The sequence below is a fragment of the Bombina bombina genome, chromosome 9, assembly GCF_027579735.1.
Source record: "Bombina bombina isolate aBomBom1 chromosome 9, aBomBom1.pri, whole genome shotgun sequence".
Classification (NCBI taxonomy): domain Eukaryota; kingdom Metazoa; phylum Chordata; class Amphibia; order Anura; family Bombinatoridae; genus Bombina; species Bombina bombina.
This window is the reverse complement of record NC_069507.1, coordinates 237,428,887-237,450,952: the sequence shown is the minus strand read 5'-3', so window position 1 is coordinate 237,450,952 and position 22,066 is coordinate 237,428,887. Positions and strand designations below refer to the sequence as shown.

Here is a 22,066-nt window from a genome sequence, read left to right as displayed (position 1 = left end):
CGTAGCAATTGCTTACATATTACATCAAGGCTCCCTCTCCAAAACAAACACTGCACTGCCGGGAAATATTTTGCTATTATTAGTATCATAATATTTTTGAGAATATATATATTAAGTAATTCTACTTGACAAAAATAATGTAATGATTGTTATCAATGTTTATATTGGTTGAAATCTGTTCTCTTTTTTAGTATTTGCTAAATAAGATGAATCCAATCTTTTGAACCAGAGCATTAATACAAATCATGTATCCTGTATGTTTAACTAAAAGGGATAGAAAGGTCTAAAATTAAATGTGCATAGGTACATTTCAATTTGAAATAGAAGCATTTTTGCAATTGACTTCATTTAGAAGAAATGTTTCTAATTAAAGTTCTTAGAGTTTTTGAGCAGCATATGCACATATGCTGTGAGGGCACGAGCACCAGTATTCAAACACTCCACAAATTACATGTTCAGAAGCAAAACACACCTCCGCCCACTCTCTGAAAAGGTGTGGTGTTTGAATACTGGTGCATAGGCCCTCACAGGATATGTGCATATGCTGCATAAAAATAGTAACTTTTATTAGAAGCATTTTTGGTAATAAAATATATTGCAAAAATTCATATATTTCAAATATTTTAAATTCACCCATGCACATTTAATTTTTTCCCTTTCTATCCCTTTAAAGGGACAGCCTAATCAAAATTTAACTTTTATGATTCAGACAGAGCATGCAATTTTAAGAAACTTTCTAATTTACAAATATTATCAGTTTTTATTCGTTCTCTTTGTATCTTTTTTGAAAAAGCAAGAATGTAAGCTTAGGAGCCGGACCATTTTTGGTTCAGAACCTGAGTAACACATGATGATTGGTGTCTAAATGTAGCGACCAATCAGCAAGCAATACCCAGGGTGCTGAACCAAAAATGGGCCAGCTCTTAAGCTTGCATTCCTGATTTTTCAAATAAAGATACCAAGAGAATGAAGGAGTACATTAGAAAGTTGTTTAAAAAATTGCTGCTCTATCTGAATCATGAAAGAAAAAAATGTGTAAAGAAAGGCATGTGAAGGTTTTGCATCAGTTCCAACTAAAATAACCTGTTTTTGCAGACCAGTCCTTGCTTTTTTTTTTTTTACAAAAGTTGCATGTCTGTTACAACCAGCTAGAAGCTGTATCATCTGAGCACTTAAAGGGATGGTAAATTCAAGCTATATATTAAGCGCCAGTCGATGTACAATAAAATAATATGAGTTTGATTCATCAAAAATACATATTTTACAACTTATTATATTAATATATATCTAAGCGCTTCTTTCCTATGTTATCCGCCGTCAGCCCCAACACAAAGACCATTTTTTTCTAATCTCTGATGTTTTTTTCATCTTCCAATCAAAGCCATGGCGTTTTGGCATGTTTCACGAGAAAAAAAATTAAATACATTATTTTGCACATGCGTTAGCGATGTCTGCTTCTTGTCTTTTTTCTTGAGTCGCATATGCGCATTACAATTTTGAAGACACACATGCCCACAGGTTATCGTATACAGATTATACACGGAGCGACGGCTCAGTATGTAAACAATGATTAGCGTGACTCATTGTTTACATTTCAGCCGGACGGGTTACAAAGAGCAATGCGCAATCTGTTAAAGAAAGGTCACGATCACATCATGAATATTAATAGAGGGGGTGGGAACGATATTGAAAAAAAGACAATATACAGGAAATTTAAAGAGGGCGGAGCTTCGGCATGAACGAATGGATATGTAAGTTTATAGTTTATTACACAAGATGATTGTAAATTAAAATGATAAGTTAGCGACTATTACTAACAACTATTGTTAAACAATCATTGATGGTCTGAAATAGTAACATTTACTATCACTTTAACGGAAGTGCTTGCTGTCATGGCTGTGCATTTGCCATATACAGACCCAGGTACTGATGTACCAGGAGCCCCTGGATACACTTAAAGGGGCAGTCTAGGCCAAAATAAACTTTCATGATTCAGATAGAGCATGTATTTTTAAACAATTCTCCAATTTACTTCTATTATCTAATTTGCTCAATTCTTTAGATATCCTTTGTTGAAGAAATAGCAATGCACATGTGTGAGCCAATCACACAAGGCCTCTAGGTGCAGCAACAAATCAGCAGCTACTGAGCATATCTAGATATGCTTTTCAGGAAGTGATATCAAGAGAATGAAGCAAATTAGATAATAGAAGTAATTTAGAAAGTTGTTAAAAATGACATGCTCTTTCTAAATCATTAAAGAAAAAAATTGGCTTTCATGTCCCTTTAAGGCTATGAGCCACATGCAGCATTTAGTTGTTAGGGATAAGTCTTGAGATGCAGGTTAGTGCTAGGTACATTGTACCAGGTAGGAGAGTCAGCTAGACCAGGAAATACACTGGTATCAGTCCCAATCAGAAACGAAGAATCAGGGCAAGGTTTAAGCAAGGGTCAAAGCAGCCAAACAAGGGTATCAGTCCAGATCAGCAGGCAAGTGCAGGTCAGATAAACAGGAAAGGTTTGGCAACCACAAACAATCAGATTAAAGGGACATAAAACCCCCCAAAAATATTTTGTGATTCAGATAGAACAAATTATTTTAAACAACTTTACAATGTACTTCTGTTAGCAAATTTTCTTCATTTTCTTGTTATCCTTTGTTGAAAATCAGGAAGGTAAGCTCAGGAGTGTGCACGTGTCTACAGCACTATATGGCAGCAGTTTTGCAACAATGTTACACATTAGCAAGAGCACTAGATGGCAGCACTATTTCCTGTCATGTAGAACTCTGGAGGACATGTGCACGCTGCCTATCCAGATATCTCTTTGACAAAGGATAACATAAGAATTAAGCAAATTTGATAATAGAAGTAAATTGGAAACTTTTTTAAAATTGTATTCTCTGTCTAAAAAAATGAAAGAAAAAAATGTTTCATGTCCCTTTAACCCTTTGAACCAAAAAGACGTATATACATCATGCAGTACATTGCCCATCGTACCGTATAACGTGTATATATATATATATATGTTACAGTTTCAGTAAACTACAGTAGCCTTGGCTGTAAAGTGATAGCCAAGAGCTGCTGTTCCTGAGCTTCAGGCATCTGTCTACATATAGTAAGGGAGCATAATATGAAGGCTGATGCCTGATTGTTACAGAAAGTGACACTGTGTGTGTCACCTTCTGTAAAGTTCATCTGCTGGTGAGGGGGTGTGGGAGTGAAGGAGGAGGGGGCAGGTGGGTGAAGGAAGTGGGAGGGATGGGCGGGTCCCTACACTGCAGAAAATAAAGTTTGGAAGGGAGAGGGAAGGATGGGTCACTGCACTACAGAAATTGTGTGGATTGGGAAAGTGGTCACTCTACCTAACGATCGCAGGGAGGGAGGGGGAGGTAGGGGGCACCACTGCACTACAGAAAATAATTATAAATATTGCCAGTACCTAAGATGGCTGCCACTAGTGGGAGGGTTAAAGAACTGTTTGGGGAATCAGGGAGGTGGGAAGGTTGAAGAGGGTTCCCAGCACTGCAGAAATAAATAATAATAATAAAAAAAGTCCTAAACTACATATTGGCAGACTGTCTGCCAGTACCTGCGATGGTTGGGAGAACTGTTTGGGAAAGGTCAGGGAGGTGGGAGGATAATCACTGTATTACAGTACTATTACACTTACCTGCTAAATAATTTATCTCTCCACTGCAGAGAATTTCCAAACAGTGGTGCTCAGCTGCAATTAGCGGCCTTCTAATTAACAAAAAGCAATGGCAAAGCCATGCATGTCTGCTGTTTCTGAACAAAGGGGATCCTAGAGAAGCTTTTGCAACCATTTGTGTTATAACTGCACAAGCACTATGTAAATAATTTTAGTGAGAAACCCAATATTTTTTATATCATTTGCATTTAGCAGTGAAATGGTGGCATAAAATATACCAAAATAGTCCTAGATCAATACTTTGGGATGCCCTCTTAAAATAAATATATAATTTTGATAGGTAAATAAAAACAATATCTGTTTAAATGGAGTGATAGAAAAAATTCAAAAAATTCTCTGGTATTCTGGACACATTTTTCTATGAGATTCCCAGTAGTGAAGGGGTTAAAGTGCATCCTGTATACTCGGGGAGACCAGTACACTGGTACTGAGTGAGGCTGGACATTTCCTTTGATAACAACAGATTTAACGCGGCCCTGTTAGCGTGCATATTACAAGTTGAAAGTAAAAATGTAACGCACAAGTGAAAGTCTGATGCACGCTCACTTCAGGATTTTCAGATATTGCAAGCGAGTTAACTTCCACTCCCATAAACTTCAATAGAGTGGGAGCTAACCTGACACCGCATTAGCCCAACTGAGCTAAAGCCAAAGGTAGTAATGAATATTTTACATTCCAATGTTCTTCAGATAGAAGAAAATGTTCTTTTTATTTTTAAATAGATAATGGAAAGTTGATTAAAATTGCACGCTCTGTCTGAATAATGAAAGTCTAATTTTGACTTTGCCGTTCCTTTAAAGGAGCAAGTAATTTATTATGTACATATTTAGTATATATTCGCTTTTGCAACAACATCAATGCCAAAAATCTGCATCCCAAATAAATTAAAAGCATATAAAGGAGACATATAAGTGCAAAAAGGAAATGCTAAAGTGGACAATCTGTTATTAGATGAAATAACCAAAATGACCATGAAGGGTAAGGTTATAGTACTGGGGGACTTTAATTTGCCAGATATAGACTGGAAGATTCCTTCTGCTAGATCGGCTAGAAGCAGGTATATTCTTGAATCTCTGCTAGGGGAATCACTTGAACAATTAGTCAAGGAACCAACTCGTAAGGAAGCTATATTAGATCTAATACTTACAAACAGTGATACAGTTTCAGATGTGTCTGTAGGTGAGAACTTAGGATCCAGTGATCATCAATCTGTTTGGTTTAGTATTCATGTTCAGGAACTGTCCACCCAGACTAAAACAAAAGTTTTAGACTTTAGGACGGCAGATTTTTCATTAATGGGAGAATACCTAAAAAACTATTTAAAGGGGAAAACTCTTATTACAGGGGTTCAAGAACAGTGGGAATTTGTGAAAGGTGCCATTTTAGATGCAACCGCACACTGTATTAGACATGTCTGTAAAAGTAAAAGAAAGCGGAAACCAATTTGGTTTTCCAAAGAAGTAGCACATGCTGTAAAGACAAAAAAGATAGCTTATAAAAATTACAGACACACACAAGCAGATGATGATATGAAAATATGGAGACTCCAACAAAAAAAGACTAAGCAGTTAATTAGGAAGGTTAAAGCTCATGCAGAAGAGAAGATAGCACAGTCAGTAAAACATGGGGACAAAACATTCTTTAGATATATCAGTGAAAGAAGAAAAAATAAGGTAGGAATAGTAAAATTGAAATCAGTTGATGGTAGAATAATAGAAGGAGATAAGCAGATTGCAGACTGTCTCAATGATTACTTCTGTTCTGTTTTCACTAAAGATTGTGAAGATACAATGTCTACATTAAGGGATGCTACGCAAAATAGAAACAAGCTTAACAGTAATCTTTTTACAGAGGATGAGGTTTTGTTAGCATTATCAAAAATAAATGTTACAAAGGCAGTGGGTCCTGATAATATTCATCCAAGGGTTTTAAAAGAACTTCGATCAGTGCTAACTGTCCCATTAACTGATCTGTTTAATCAGTCACTATTAACAGGAGCTGTCCCAGATGATTGGAAAATAGCAAATGTAATACCTCTTCATAAAAAGTGCAGTAGAGAAGAATCTGGCAACTACAGGCCAGTTAGTTTAACTTCAGTAGTAGGGAAATTAATGGAAAGCCTCTTAAAAGAAAGAATTATGACTTACATAAAGACAAACAATTTAGAGGACCAAAATCAGCATGGTTTTACTTCAGGGAGATCATGTCAGACTAATCTAATTGACTTCTTTGATTATGTAACAAAAGTATTAGACAAGGGAGGAGCAGTTGATGTAGCATATCTAGATTTCAGCAAAGCATTTGACACCGTCCCACACAATAAACTTATTCACAAACTATATCTCCTTGGTCTAGATTCAAAAATTGTGAACTGGGTGGAATGCTGGCTTAAGGACAGAAAACAAAGTGTCTTAGTAAATGGAGTTCATTCAGCAGAGGGGGCTGTTACTAGTGGTGTTCCTCAGGGGTCAGTTCTGGGGCCTGTTTTGTTTAACATATTTATCTGCGATATCAGCAAAGGGCTACAGGGGAAAGTATGTCTCTTTGCAGATGATACAAAAATTTGCAACAGAGTGGATGTTCCAGGGGGGGTAGACAAAATGAGAAGTGATATACAACAATTGGAGGATTGGACAAACGACTGGGATCTAAAGTTTAACACAGCAAAGTGTAAAATAATGCATTTAGGGAAGAAAAATCCAAATGTTAATTACAGACTCAATGACACTTTACTGACTGTTACAGATGAGGAACAGGACTTGGGAATTATTATTTCAGATGATTTAAAACTTAGTAAACAATGTAGTAATGCAGCAAGTAAGGCTAGCAGAATGCTTGGATGTATTGGTAGAGGTATTTGCAGCAGAAATAGTAAGGTTCTTATGCCACTTTATAGATCATTAGTTAGGCCTCATCTTGAGTATTGTGTGCAGTTCTGGAGGCCATATCTTCAGAAGGATATTAACAAACTTGAATCTGTGCAAAGGAGGGCTACCAAAATGGTACATGGTCTAAAAAATAAAACTTACCAGGACAGGCTCAATGACCTAAATATGTATAGCTTAGAGGAGAAGGGAAAGAGGTGATATGATAGCAACTTTCAAGTACATTAAAGGGTTTAGTAAAACTGAGGCTGTGGGTATTTTACATAAAATGGAAAATTCAAGAACAAGGGGTCATGAGCTCAAGCTAAAGGGTAGTAGATTCAGGAGTAATTTGAGGAAGCACTTCTTTACAGAAAGAGTGATTGATTTATGGAATAAACTTCCTCAAGAGGTAGTAGCAACAAACACTGTGGGGGACTTTAAAAATGCATGGGACAAGCATAGGGCTATCCTACGAACTAGATAAGTTTATACTGTTAGGTAAGGTCGGGCAGACTTGCTGGGCCTATGGCTCTTATCTGCCGTCAATATCTATGTTTCTATGTTTCTATTAAACACATTATCTAATTAGCTCTGTTCTCTTGGAAACCTTTGTTGAAAAGGATACCTAGATAGGCTCAGGAGCAGCAAAGTACCACGGGGAGCTAGATGGTGACTGTTGGCTGCATATATATGCCTCTTGTCATTGGCTCACCCAAAGTTTTGCACTAGCTACCAGTAGTGCATTGTTGCTCTTTCAACAAAAGATATCCAGAGAATGAAGCAAATTTGATAACAGAAGTAAGCTGGATTTTTTTTTTTTCAAATGAAATGCTCTTTCTGAATAATGAAACAATTGTGGTTTCATGTCCCTTTAAGTGTTAAGATGCAAATACAGCAGATATGTGAGAGCATACTATGGTAGCCACATATGGATTGTGATAAGTACATGAATACTATATGGGAATCTAACTAATGATGTCTGTCTTGTCATTGATACATGATTAGGTATGTGTGTGCGCAATGGCACAGATAAAGATGCTGTTGATCTGTGTAAATGCTTCAAAATTTTGAAATTTGACGTAACGGTGTACAATGATAAATCCTGCAGAGACATGGAGATGCTAATGCAAGATGGTGAGTACTGAATCTATTACTAATGGGCTGTATAATACAGGACGTTTTTATGTCTTTTCATTTCTATTAAATGTGTGTTTTTCATCCTTATAGTGTAAGTCTGTGCCCCAAGTGCCCCAATGTCTGGTATATCCCACCATGCTTAGGGAAATATTTCCAAGAGTGAAAATAAATATATCTACAGATAGAAAACATGGAGGTGGACTTCACTCTCACACCGGAGTGGGTGCACATCTAATGCCACTGGCAAAACTCACTAATAGACGGTTGTTTTTACATAATCTTAGTTTCTTAAAGGGACAGTCTTCACCCATAATACACTTACTGGTTTGGATTCCTTGTCCCCTGATTAGTCTGTAGAACATGCTTTCGAGTATCACTCGTAATTTAATTGCAGGTAAATCCTTGTATGTTTTCCGGCTATTTCAAATCTGTAAACGCTGAAACACATACAAGAATTTTCCTACAATTAAAATATGAGTGATACTTGGAAGCATGTTCTATGGACTAATCAGGGGATAAGGAATCTAAACCAGTGAGTGTATTATGGGTGTAGACTGTCCCTTTAATGTACATACATAGATAAATGCCTCATTATTTCACTAGTAGGTTTTGGCATTGGCTAGCAGTGGTCCCTGTATTATGGTGTTGGAAGGTTTAAAGGCACTAGTAAACAGCTTGTAATTACAGGACATTTCTGTTGTCTTGTTACAGAATAACATATCAGCCAAGTCTACACATATTTAAAACAAATTAATATCTTGTTTGCTCCATGTGTCTTTTTTAATATCCAAACTCCACCCACCTCTAGCCTCATTTGGAGGAGCCAATAGGCACTGTTAGTATAAAGAACATTGTTTTGCAGTCTGTTATCTGTTAAAGCGAATTAGGTAAATATATGTAGCACAGTTAGCCTTGAGACGCCCGCTAACAATCCACAATTTTCAGAGCTAAATTACATGAAAAGGGAGCAAAATAGATAATGAAGGTACAGTATATTGCAGTGTTGTTTTACTATGCATAACTAAACATTTTATAATATTTTTACTGTTCCTTTAATGCTTCTGTCTTTGACCTTTATTAACAGTACCATAATTTTACATATGAGTATGTTTGAATATTTAGGGCTATTCTGTACAATAAATAGTGTACTTATTAACAAAACTGATGAAGATTATTATTAATAATAATAATAAATAAAGCACTTGTTTTGTGTACATGATGTTGTCTTGTAAATATAGAAGTTACCTGTCATTCTGTTACATTAGCTGCTGTGGTTAAGGTCTGATTGTAAATAAGTAAATGATTTCTGGGCATTTGACCAGTTAACACAATAAATTAAAAATAAATGTTTATGTTCTTTGTCTTCAGTGGCTCAGGAAAACCATAGCGACAGATCATGCTTTGCCTGCATTCTGCTAAGTCACGGAGAAGAAGGGCAAATATATGGTACTGACGGAGCAATGGCTATAAAAACACTTACCTCTTTCTTCCGCGGTGACAAGTGCAAAAGCCTTGTTGGGAAACCTAAAATGTTTTTTATTCAGGTAATCTTAAAGGCAGACTGTCATGTTACCATTGTGTGATGTAATGTGAAGATTAGCAAGGCTCTGACAGATAGAAATACATAGTTAGAGATAGATGATAGATAGATAGATGGACAGACAGATATAGATAAATAGATAGATATAAAGAGATTTTATATTGATTTGTTCGCTCCAGACCCAGATTTGTTCTTGGGCAAAAGGAAGCATTGCTTAGAACCCATTCACAAAGAGGACTGTATGTGTGATTCATTTTTTTAACTCATACCAATATGTCTTACATTTTGCCTACTGCACACCTAATAATCCAGTAGAACCAAAGGAAAAGTGCACTGAATAATTGAAGAAACAAAAAAAACATTTTTATACATCTATAGCACATATTGCAATTAAAAGTAAGCTTAGAAACCGGCCCATTTTTGGTTAAGCACCCTGGATAGCGCTTGCTTATTGGTGGCTGCATTTAGCCACCAATCAGCAAGCGCTACCCAGGTGTTCAAACAGAAAAGCTTTTAAATAGAAGTCAGGGGCAATCTGTGTTAAAAATACATATACATGGGGGGAGGCGGAGCGAGGAGCCAAGCTGGCAGGTTGCATCTGAAGGAATCTTTCCGCACAATTACAGATTGCACCAATTTCTTTATGTTTTTAAATGGAATCTACAGCTAGTAAAGGTGTATACAGTATCTCACAAAAGTGAGTACACCCCTCACATTTGTGTAAATATTTTATTATATCTTTTCATGTGACAACACTGAAGAAATGACATTTTGCTAAAATGTAAAGTAGTGAGTATACAGACTGTATAACAGTGTAAATTTGCTGTCCCCTCAAAATAACTCAATAGACAGCCATTAATATCTAAACCGTTGGCAACAAAAGTGAGTACACCCCTAAGTGGAAATGTCTAAATTGGGCCCAAAGTGTTAATATTTTGTGTGGCCACCATTATTTTCCAGCACTGCCTTAACCCTCTTGGGCATGGAGTTCACCAGAGCTTCACAGGTTGCCACTGGAGTCCTCTTCCACTCCTCCATGATGACATCACGGAGCTGGTGGATGTTAGAGACCTTGTGCTCCCCCACCTTCCATTGGAGGATGCCCCCACAGATGCTCAATAGGGTTTAGGTCTGGAGACATGCTTGGCCAGTCCATCACCTTTACTCTCAGCTTCTTTAGCAAGGCAGTGGTCGTCTTGGAGGTGTGTTTGGGGTCGTTATCATGTTGGAATACTGCCCTGCGGCCCAGTCTCTGAAGGGAGGGGATCATGCTCTGCTTCAGTATGTCACAGTACATGTTGGTATTCATGGTTCCCTCAATGAACTGTAGCTCCCCAGTGCCGGCAGCACTAATGCAGACCCAGACCATGAAACTCCCACCACCATGTATGACTGTAGGCAAGACACACTTGTCTTTGTACTCCATACCTGGTTGCCGCCACACACACTTGACACCATCTGGACCAAATAAGTTTATCTTGGTCTCATCTGATTACAGGACATGGTTCCAGTAATCCATGTCCTTAGTCTGCTTGTCTTCAGAAAACTGTGTGCAGGCTTTCTTGGGACGACAGCCATGCAGACCAATTTGATGCATTGAGCAGGGTATGATCTGAGCACTGACAGGCTAACCCCCCGCCCCTTCAATCTCTGCAGCAATGCTGGCAGCACTAATACGTCTATTTCCCAAAGACAACCTCTGGATATGACGCTGAGCATGTGCACTCAACTTCTTTGGTCGATCATGGCGAGGCCTGTTATGAGTGGAACCTGTCCTGTGAAACCGCTGTATGGTCTTGCTCACCGTGCTGCAGCTCAGTTTCAGGGTCTTGGCAATCTTCTTATAGCCTAGGCCATCTTTTTGTAAAGCAACAATTCTTTTTTTCAGATAGAGTTCTTTGCCATGAGGTGCCATGTTAAACTTCCAGTGACCAGTATGAGAGAGTGTAAGAGCGATAACACCAAATTCAACACACCTGCTCCCCATTCACACCTGAGACCTTGTAACACTAACGAGTCACATAACACCGGGGAGGGAAAATGGCTAATTGGGCTCAATTTGGACATTTCCACTTAGGGGTATACTCCCTTCTTTACATTGTAACAAAGTGTCATTTCTTCAGTGTTGTCACATGAAAAGATATAATACAATATTTACAAAAATGTGAGGGGTGTACTGTAGATGCACATTGACCCTAAGAGAAGCCGCTTGAGTATTTCAGGAATGCGATCCTAGCCTATGTTGTTCGGCCACACCACGCAACAATTTGAAGCTTATCGGCCACAAACAAAACTATATCCCTTCTCTAGACAGTGAGACCACTAAGCAGGCTGATCCACAATCCTTGATAACTAACAATGAATGCAGAAGCGCTTGAGGATGAGATATGCGTCTTACTGAAGTACCACTTATTTGAACTGCACACGCTAATCGCACAATGGTTTGAGAAGTCAGTTGCACCACATGTCTCCCAAGATGGTGTTGGACTACCCTCCATTAATCCTACAGCACCTTGTAGCGCAATCGTGGACACCCTGATCTCTCCTAATTACACTAGGACCACAGACGTTCTGACTGCACCGGAAACTCATACACCCAAGCGATATCAGCTGTCTAGGAAGACCTGTCATCCACCACCCACACAGTTAAGCATTGGAGTACTGATCAGATTCACTCCCAATACCGGAGTAGAGAAGTTGGCCCATGGGAAAAGCGATAATGTGGGAGCTTTTAGAGGAATCCCCAATGCTAAATCTTTACCTGCTGCCGTGAGTGCCAGCTTTGGGGATCCGGGAGGAAAGCTTTTTGCAGCCAGGGACACAAGCCTCTAAAATGTGAAGTGGGCTAAACGTACCAAGGACAACTGTAGAAGCGCCACCAATGTCATCCACCCTGGACATATAAATGAAAGCCGTCATGTTTATTTGTATGAAGAGTTTATAGTTCACTCTTAATGTTCTCTTAAATAATGGTGGCTAACTAATGAAGATGTATAGATCTGATAGTCATATATCCATATTATTTGAGACAGAATAGTTCAGTAAAAACAATATCTTTGGAGTATTTTCTTTTCTTTGTTAGTAGCATATAGTGCTTGAGGAAGAATATAAGAAGTTATTTTCACATTCAACTATTTATATATATTCTCTGTAAGTACCTACAGCCACCCACTTGTTAGCTACTTGCCAAAATATTTTGAGAATAGTGCTAACCTTCTTAATTGGTTAATTGTATATATCTATCCCAGTCGTTGGTATAATGTAGCAATATATAATGTTCATGTGCCTACCAGGTCTCTATTTTCCACACAACAACTATAACTATATTTACACTATACTTATTGGTTGTATTAATATCTTGCTCAGATGAAGGTGTGCTGTCTTCGGCCGGGATGGCTTATCTTTGTTTATTTTTATACCACAAACACAAACTTTCTTGCTATTCCTCTCATTAAATAGTTACATATAGTCCCCTATTTTAGACCTATATGACAATACGCTCTTATCTATCTTAGTAGGGACAGCTAAATAATCATCAGAATCATATAAAGTCATGCTAAAGCCTGATTACTCCAAAGCAGTTTATAGGGCTGAAATATAAAATATATAATGTATCCTTGTACCTATCGCTAGTTATATGTTTGCAGGCTCTGTCTCTCCTATATTAGATGCAAACAATATGTTAATTTGTATTTATCTTGTGACATTTGATCTGTTTAGTAGTATGTCTTATGTTGAAAATACCTAGTGGGTATGAATTATTTATTTGTGAAGTAGACCTCATTTAGCCTCTAAGTCGTAATACTGATAGAGAAACTTCCATTATTCTCTAGAATGACAGCCCCATCTCTATTAGTGGATAGACAACAGCTACCTAGCAACTTAATACACCTACCTACCCCTTCTATACTGTTATACCCCAGAACTATTACTTAACTGTTATTATTAGCCAAAGCATGACCTACCATATACTACAGTAAAAGTTGGAATACCAATAATGAGGTTCTATATTGACATCTTTGTGTTTTGGGGAAATAGACACCCAAGTGCTTACAGATATTTAACAGGTTAAACTGACCAAAGGCAGTGTCTACTTTCTAGCGCTATGTATCATAGGCTCTAGATATACCGGTAAATTAGTTGAACTTCTGCCCTAATGGCAAAGCATAATTTTATATTTTCTAGTAACCTGTGACCATTGAGTCCATTTTGTTATACTCCCTCGCACATATCTCTATATATATATATATATATATATATATATATATATATATAACATGTATACTCTACTTATTTACATAGGCAAATATATGTACGATGGTTGTGGTTGACAAGTTCTGCTTTTCAGGTATATAACTTTAAATGCTAAATGGCATGATTATGGTACTATATGTGAGAAATGACTTATAAGTTAGTTGTTCGGTACCAGTTATCCAATACCTTAATACATCCCAATATCCTTGCCCTACAAAGAATCCCATTTCTTTTTTCGTTGCCAACAGTTCTGCCCCCCCCCCCCACTTTGGTTTACTATGTAAGCAAGGGAAAATATATCCAACTAATTACTCTCCCAAACTACTATGATAAATGAATATTCTATCACAGAAGCAAATACCTAAAAACTGCTTCCTGGATGACTAAATTATTTCTGACTCTATAGTTCTTGCTAGTAAATTCTCAAATCCAGAAAGCATATATCACTAGTTCTACCACATTAAAGGCTGCTTCTGTATCTTTAAATTTATCCCCTATCCCGTTAAAAGTGACATTACTAACCCCACCCGCATATATTCTTAATGACCATGGCCCAAGAGTGGCACTGTATTTTAGGGGAAACAGATTCATATATAAAAAAAGAGGTTTGATGTTTAATCTATGTTAACCATTTACAAATAAATGCGCTTATGTACAAGAGAGCTTACTCTTATTTTTCCATTATACTATATATGATATGTACGATGACATTTTTTTAATTTTCAGCTATGTGAACCTAAAATCTCCTGTATACAAGATGGAACTTATTGACAGTTATGCAATGATGCTGGCTCATACTCATGTTTAAGACTATATTATGCCCTGCCTCTGTTTGTGTATTTTAAAACCTCGATAAAAATATAAATAAATAAAAAAAGACATATACATAGGCTAAGTCAGTTTTGTACCTATCTTAGCGCTGCGGAATCTGTTGGCGCTCTACAAATAACCGATAATAATAATATCATAAAACATTGGCTCAGTGTAAATGCAAGTCATTTTAATGTCAGACTCTTTCCGCTGCCCACCACAGTATGCACTGGTCAGTTTGCTGTGTGCACACAGTGTGATTGTAATTCACAGGATCACAGTGGAATGTGCTGGAGTTGACCTTGGTCCCCTTGCTTTTACGGACCTTTCACATCTGAACGATTACAAGAAAAGTTGGCAGCTGTTAGAATACTTACATTTGGCTGTTTTAGAAATCCCCTACCATTTGCCAGCAAGTAATATGTAAACTAAATGGTTTCTTTGGTTAATTTTATTAATGATGCAATAAAATGGATTTTCCCTCAAGATCCCTTAACATCCTGCAAAAAGTGACTGAACTAAATGTTCTCTGACTGCCAATGCAGCAGGTTAATTATTGTCTTGCATCATTCTAGGCCTGCAGGGGTTCGGAGTTTGATGAAGGGATACAGACTGATTCTGGTCCAACTAACGACTCTATGGAGACAGATGCAAACCCCAGATACAAGATTCCTGTGGAAGCCGATTTCTTATTTGCTTATTCTACTGTGCCAGGTAAATAAATAAAACCTTAGACAGAATGTACTGTTTAGTTGGTGTCAAGAGAGAGAATACAGATACACAGAATAGTGTGTGCATTGATTTATGCAGTGAATATAGCAGGGCTCCCAAAGGGCCAGCATATTGTGGGATTGTCAGTGTGCTAGCTCTGCCCTGCTGTCCCTCCCACAGCCTTGACTTTTATTAGAATGTCCCTGTTTCTAAAGTGAAATCAAGGACTGCCCCAATTTTACACCAACTCTTTAGAACCACGCCCACTTTCCACTCCAGTTCCCGCCCCCACAGAACACCTGTGATTTCATTCCCCACTGGTCATTGCTTTACTCACATGATACCCATGACCACACCCACATATCTTTCTCACTACTAGTATTATATCACATATGTCTTGTCACATATGTCTTGTCAATTTTCAACTCTCTTCTAATCTGTTTCAAATTCAAAGCAATGCAAAAACTCTGCATTAACCCACTTGTAAACTGCTTTGGGACTGGATCCACAAAATCTGGGACAGTTGGGTGGTATGCATTTGTTCTTGTACATTTTAAAGACCACCTGCAAAATACAGTAGTAAATTGTACAATGTACAATGGTACCTTCTCTGCTAGAAACATATCCACTAGAACACGTTTGGTTTACTAGTTGATCTTTAAAGGGACATGAGACCCACATTTTTTATTTCATGATTTAGAAAGAGAATGCAATTTTAAACATCTTTCTAATTTACTTCTATTATCTAATTTGTTTTATTCTCTTGCTATTCTTTACTGAAAAGCATATCTAGATATGCTCAGTAGCTGCTGATTGGTTGCTGCACATAGAAGCCTCGTGTGATTGGCTCACCATGTGCATTGCTTTTTCTTCAACTAAGGATATCTAAAAAATGAAGCAAAATAAATAATAGAAGTAAATTGTAATGTTGTTTAAATTTCTATTCTCTATCTGAATCATGAAAGAAAGATTTTGGGCTTAGTGGCCCTTTAAGTGCCTACACAAAAATAGTTTGTTTTGTGATTTCCTTATTTCCTTACAGCCAGTTCTGATGATATGGCATTCAGAAGAAATCTATAAACATATTAGCACACGTATATTAAGTATTAGTAGTAGGATCTTTATTAAAATAAATAGATGGTTTGGACATAAACTGCCATGCTCAATCACAAATACATAGATCACGTTGACAAACAAGTAGAGCCCATAACAATATAGTGTGGGCACCACCTTTGTAGACAATATTGCAGTGTATAGCTCAGATCAAGCACTAAATAATGTACTAGATCAGTAGGCAGCACGTTCTGCCTGTGCATCAATCTTTTATTATTAAAACCTCTTTTGTGAGACCCAGTAATTGGGAACTACCAGGTATAGATATGGTTATTATGAGGGCACATGTATCACTTATGTTTATATCTCATGATGCAGTTGTTGGCATAAGCAGGGATTTTGCCTGAGACAATATGCAAAGCAGCAGTTAGGATTTCCCCTCACACAATTCCAAAATATTTAAGGTTCTATTGACAATGACAACTTTAGCTGTGTTGGCTTTGAAGTAAACTTTACCCGCTTTTAAACTTCTCATGGATATTTTAAAGCAATAAAATCTTCCCATATGTTTCATTGTCCCTTATTTTCCCAGAGTCACTGCCAACATAGAAAGCACTACTATATAATAACTAAATTATGGTCACAATATCATAACAAAATGTACCTTAAAGGGACATAAAACTCAATGTTTTTCTTTCATGATTTAAACAACTTTTCAATTTACTTCTTTTGTCAGTTTTGCTTCATTCTCTCAGTATCCTTTGTTGAAGGAGCAGCAATGCACTACTGGGAGCTAGCTGAATACATTGGTAAGGCAAGAACAAGAGGCAGATATGTGCAGCCACCAATTAGCAGCTAGCTCCCACTTCCTGAGTCTACCTAGGTATACTTTTGAACAAAGGATACCAAGAGAACTAAGCAAATTAGATAATAGAAGCAAATTGGAAAGTTGTTTAAAAAGGTGTATTCTCTATCTGAATTTCATGAAGGAAACTTTTTGGGTTTTATGTCCCTTTAAATATTCCCACCATTGTGTCTCATGTAGCTACTCTGTATTTTTGTTACTTTTTTACACATGCTGATAACACTTTGTGTATCTTAAAGAACAGTAGCTATTGTGGCACTTAAAATAGGAGACTAATGTATTTGAAATATGTTAAAGGGACATAAAACCCAACATTTTTCTTTCATGACTCAGATAGAACATACAATTTTAAATCACTTTCCAATTGACTTCTATTATCAAATTTTCTTTGTTTTCTTGTTATCCTTTGCTGAAAAGCAGGAATGTAAGCTCAGGAGTGTGCACGTGTCTGCAGCACTGTATGGCAGCAGTTTTGCAACAATGTTGTACATTATTAAGAGCCCTAGATGTCAGGACTATTTCAGGCATGTAGTGCTTCAGACATGTGCACGCTACCTATCTAGGTATCTCTTCAACAAACAATAACATTAGAATTAAGCAAATTTAATAATAGAGGTAAATTGGAAACTTTTTTAAAATGGTATTCTCTATTTAAATCATGAAATAAATGTTTTGGATTTCATGTCCCTTTAAGATTTTAAGCTTTAAAATCTGCATTCATTTCATGCTGGGGTACATAATAATATGTGTGAATTAAACAATGTCACAAATGATAACTGTGCTGTGCTAGTAAATATTCTGCATTGTAGATGGTATTATTGTTGTCCAGACCACAGTGTGTTATACTACTAAACATGTATTAATAACTACCAAGTCCATTTTACATACTACAAAGTACTATTAAACAGAATTCCTAAAAGTGACCAATATACTGAGCAAATATAACCATTAAACCCACTTGAAATATAAACACTTTTTGAGGAAAATGTGAATGAATAAAATAAATAAAACTATAATCCATAGTATTCGGTGTGTGATATATTATCACTTACCATTGTGGTTCACTTTTTACACTAAGGTGTGCTCAGTTCTCTGACAGTAAACACCTTGTAAGTCTAAGCTTTTTCTGCGGTCTCAGTAAGATAACATACTAGGTGAAAAAGCCACACTTGCCTTATTTGGATTAGGCATCACTAGCCACTATCATTTTGTTTGCAAAATATTATTGTTTTTTAGTGTCTTATCTGGCAATTTCTGCTGAAGCTAATATAGGGACAGTTGTGTGTCAGGGTTAATCTTTTTAAGCCTGTCATGTGCATTTTCAGTTCTCTGAATTGCAAAAACTCTTAATTTTCAGAAATAAATTACAGGAAAAGATGTTAAGATATATACTAAAAATATACGTATAATTAAACTTTATATATTATAATCTCATAATGTTTACTATCCCTTTATAGCTGGTGATTCTGGGATTGATTTACTAAATAATTTGTAATCTTTTTATAGTATTCTTTGTTTAGTGGCAAAATGATCACACTAATAAGCAATTTATTAATAGAGATGTGCATTGGTTTCGTTTTAAATACACATTCCTAGTGAAAACAGATATTCGTTTTGTTTTGACGAAATTAATATCGGACTTAATGCACCAACGAAAATAAAAGGAAATGAACAAATACTGACAAAATTAATTTCCTTTAATTTTGTTTTAAGGGTTAATACTTACCTTTTGTGTGCTAGAAAGCGCGTTAACCCAATCCTCTTCTTGTCACAGCCTCAGTCGCACTAACAGGAGGCTTAGCGGGGTCGACTCCCAGGACCTGCACTAAAGTTAGGGCATGGCCTGGGAGCCGAGCGCATTAAGCCTGCTGTTATCGCAGCCGGGGCTCTGGCAAGAAAAGGATCAGGTTAGCGCACTCTCCAGCGCACAAAGGTAAGTATAAAGCTACAGGTGAATGTTTTCACCTCTAGCTTTGAACATTTACATTTTGTTTTTAACAAGATTAATGTAAATGTTTAACCAAAATTTAGTATTAGTTTCATTTTAAACAAAACGAATAACGAATAGTGCAGCCAACGAATATTCAGGGAAACAAATTTTCCCAAATATTCGGTACGAAAGTTTAGTCGAAACTACATTTTCTTGGCTGCACAAGTCAATCAATTAACTAATTCATTCATTTATTTTTCTACCTATTTATTTGCAGGTTACTACTCCTGGAGGAATCCTGGAAGGGGTTCCTGGTTTGTTCAGGCACTTTGCAGTGTTCTTAATGAACATGGGAAGCAACTTGAGATTATGCAGATACTCACCCGAGTAAATTATATGGTCGCACATAGTTTCGAATCATGGTCTGATGACCCACGTTTCAGTGAGAAGAAACAAATCCCATGTGTGGTCTCTATGTTGACAAAAGAACTCTATTTCTAACTCACGTAGACGATATCAGATCTGATATTTTCAGGGAGGTTTTAAGCAATATTTTTTTTTAAATTACACCAAATATTTAAGACAACATAATAAGTATGTTGTTATATACTTTGTCTAAAATCATCAACCTCATTGATCCTCTAAAATACTTTTTTACACTAACCATGCATGTAAAATATGCTTTAAAAACATAGACATACATATAGTGTGCCTATTTCATTAACTGACATTAAAGGGAAGATAAAGTAATTAAAGATATATAAAAGAAGGCTGAAATGTTTTACAATAGATATTAGTTTTGTTTGTCTATCAAACATTTGATGTAATGAACTGAAATTTGGTTGGTCTTATTGAAGCTATATCAGATGGGTACATGCATCAGATTACAGTTATAAAGATAGAATAAATATCAAACAAAATGTTTCAGTTCATTACATTAAATAGTATTTTTTTCAGAGAATAAAAATAAAGTTGTAAAAGCTGCAAGTAGTAATGGTTTACGGGTATTTTCAGTCTTTGCTATGGTTTAAATAATTAATTGTTGCATGACTCTAGCAGGAAGGTAAACTGAGAATATCATAATGCTGACAATAAAAACATTATCCTGGTTTACATTACGGTAGGTCAGATATTTAGGAGTTTGAGACAAGCCAAAAATACATAGTAACAAAAATCCATTACATGGACATGAAACCCAAATTATTTTCATTCCTGATTCAGGTAGAACATGCAATTTTAAATAACTTTCCTATTTATATCTATTGTCTAATTTGTTGCATTTTCTTTGTATCCTTTGCTGAAAAGGTAGGCTCAGAAGCTTCTGATTTGTGGTTGCACATATATGCCTTTTATCATTGGGATTCAGCTAGCTCCCAGTAGTGCATTAATGCTCCTATAACAAAAGATACCAAGAGAATGAAGCAAATTAGATAATAGAAGTAAATTGGAAAGTTGTTTAACATTGTATTCTCTACCTGAATGATGAAAGAAACATTTGGGGATTCATGTCCCTTGAAATGTATCAGAGCACCGAACCAATTCTGCATTTGGAAGGATTGTCATGCTTTGGGATTGCTGACCTTTTGTTCCTACCTTGTTAATGAAAGTATCACAAAAATAGAAACCTCTAAACACGGCCCTAAAATGCCTTGACATCTCCAAACCAAATAGTTACCTCCAGGGTCTGCACTTATTTCTCTCCTAAACTGACCTGATATTTCAAATGGTTTATGAAACCCAGCCCCTAAACCATCCTGGCACTGCACTCAGGCTGCTCCACTCCCAGATTTATACAACTCCGCTCTTGGACCACTCTGACTTGTAATCCCCTTTCTGGTCTAGGTTATTTAAATCAGAATGTTAAAGGGTGAGTCTTCTCCAGAATTGTAATTGTGTATAAAGATAGATAATCCCCTTATTACTTATTCCCCAGTTTTGCATAACCAACACGGTTACCTCTGTGATTACCTTGTATCTAGGCCTCCGCAGACTGACCCCTTATTTCAGTTCTTTTGACAGACTTGCATTTGAGCCAATCGGTGCTGACTTATAAGTAACTCCACAGGAGTGAGCCCAATGTTATCTAATATGACACTAGCGCTGTCTAACTGTGGAAAAACTGTCAAAATGCACTGAGATAAGAGGCGGCCTTCATGGGCTTAAAAACTAGCATATGAGCCTACCTAGGTTTAGCTTTCAGCAAAGAATACCAAGAGAACAATGCAAATTTGATGATAAAAGTTGGAAAGTTGTTTAAAATTGCATGCCCTATCTGAACCATGAAAGTTTAATTTTTACTAGAATGTCCCTTTAAGAGCTATGATGAATGTTGCTTAGGAAGAAAAGTAAGAATTAATATGCGTTATCAGCATTTGTCCTTCTCTGATAGTGTGAAATTGTATACCATATAATAGATACTGTGAAAAACTATCAAGATCATTGAACCTCAAGTGTTGGTAAATCCCAAATTCATTGAAAAATGCTGAAAATATTTTTTATACTCTCCACAATCACATGAATACACACTTGACTCTACTCATTCCTTTACAGATTTATATGCAATATGTGATAGAATTAAAGTGAATTTCTGCACCATCACAGTATTAGATGCTTAAAGGGACATTAAACCGTGCACAGTTAACTAAGTAAATGAATGGCAATGTTGACATAACGACTAATGGTGTTAATACAAAACTAATTAATTGTATCTCCTGTTCTTGCTGGATTCTAGTAAAGTTTATAGCTAAGCCACCACAAATGCTGTATAGAATAAACTGAAATTACCTTCAATTAAATAAAATAAATACACTGCACATAATGTTTCCCAGATCAATTCCTTGTTACATTTACTGTCTGTCTCTTCTACAGCTGCCAAACCATTAAAGAGACATGGGAGTGATACATTTTCCTTAAGGTGACGTTACATAATATAAATTTGTATCTTTGATGCATCTGTAATAAAGAAAATTATATTTATCTGTGTTTTACTATATGAAAAACTAAGATCAGCTGTACTGATTAACTTTTTCTGGCATGGTGAAAAAAAGACAATCGACAAGATCATTAGTGCTGAGATTTACACTGCGCTTTACTGTGGTGTAAACACGTGTGCCTAGATTACAAGTTTTGTCGGTAGAGCCGTGCGGTGCTAACGAGCCTTTTTTTCTCACCGCTCACTTAAAACAACG

At 36.6% G+C, this 22,066-nt stretch overlaps 1 protein-coding gene across 1 annotated transcript in view; it reads left to right on the top strand.

Annotated features, from left to right (window-relative positions):
- Nucleotides 1–21,696, top strand: part of CASP7 (caspase 7) — a 147,008-nt gene extending 125,312 nt beyond the window's left edge. Inside the window, exons 5-8 of the mRNA XM_053692700.1 lie at nt 7,584–7,712; nt 9,084–9,259; nt 14,895–15,033; nt 19,156–21,696. Of these exons, the coding sequence (XP_053548675.1) occupies nt 7,584–7,712; nt 9,084–9,259; nt 14,895–15,033; nt 19,156–19,379 (668 nt within the window). The 3' untranslated portion in view covers nt 19,380–21,696. The remainder of the gene's footprint in view (nt 1–7,583; nt 7,713–9,083; nt 9,260–14,894; nt 15,034–19,155) is intronic.
- The last annotated feature ends 370 nt before the right edge of the window (nt 21,697–22,066 follow it).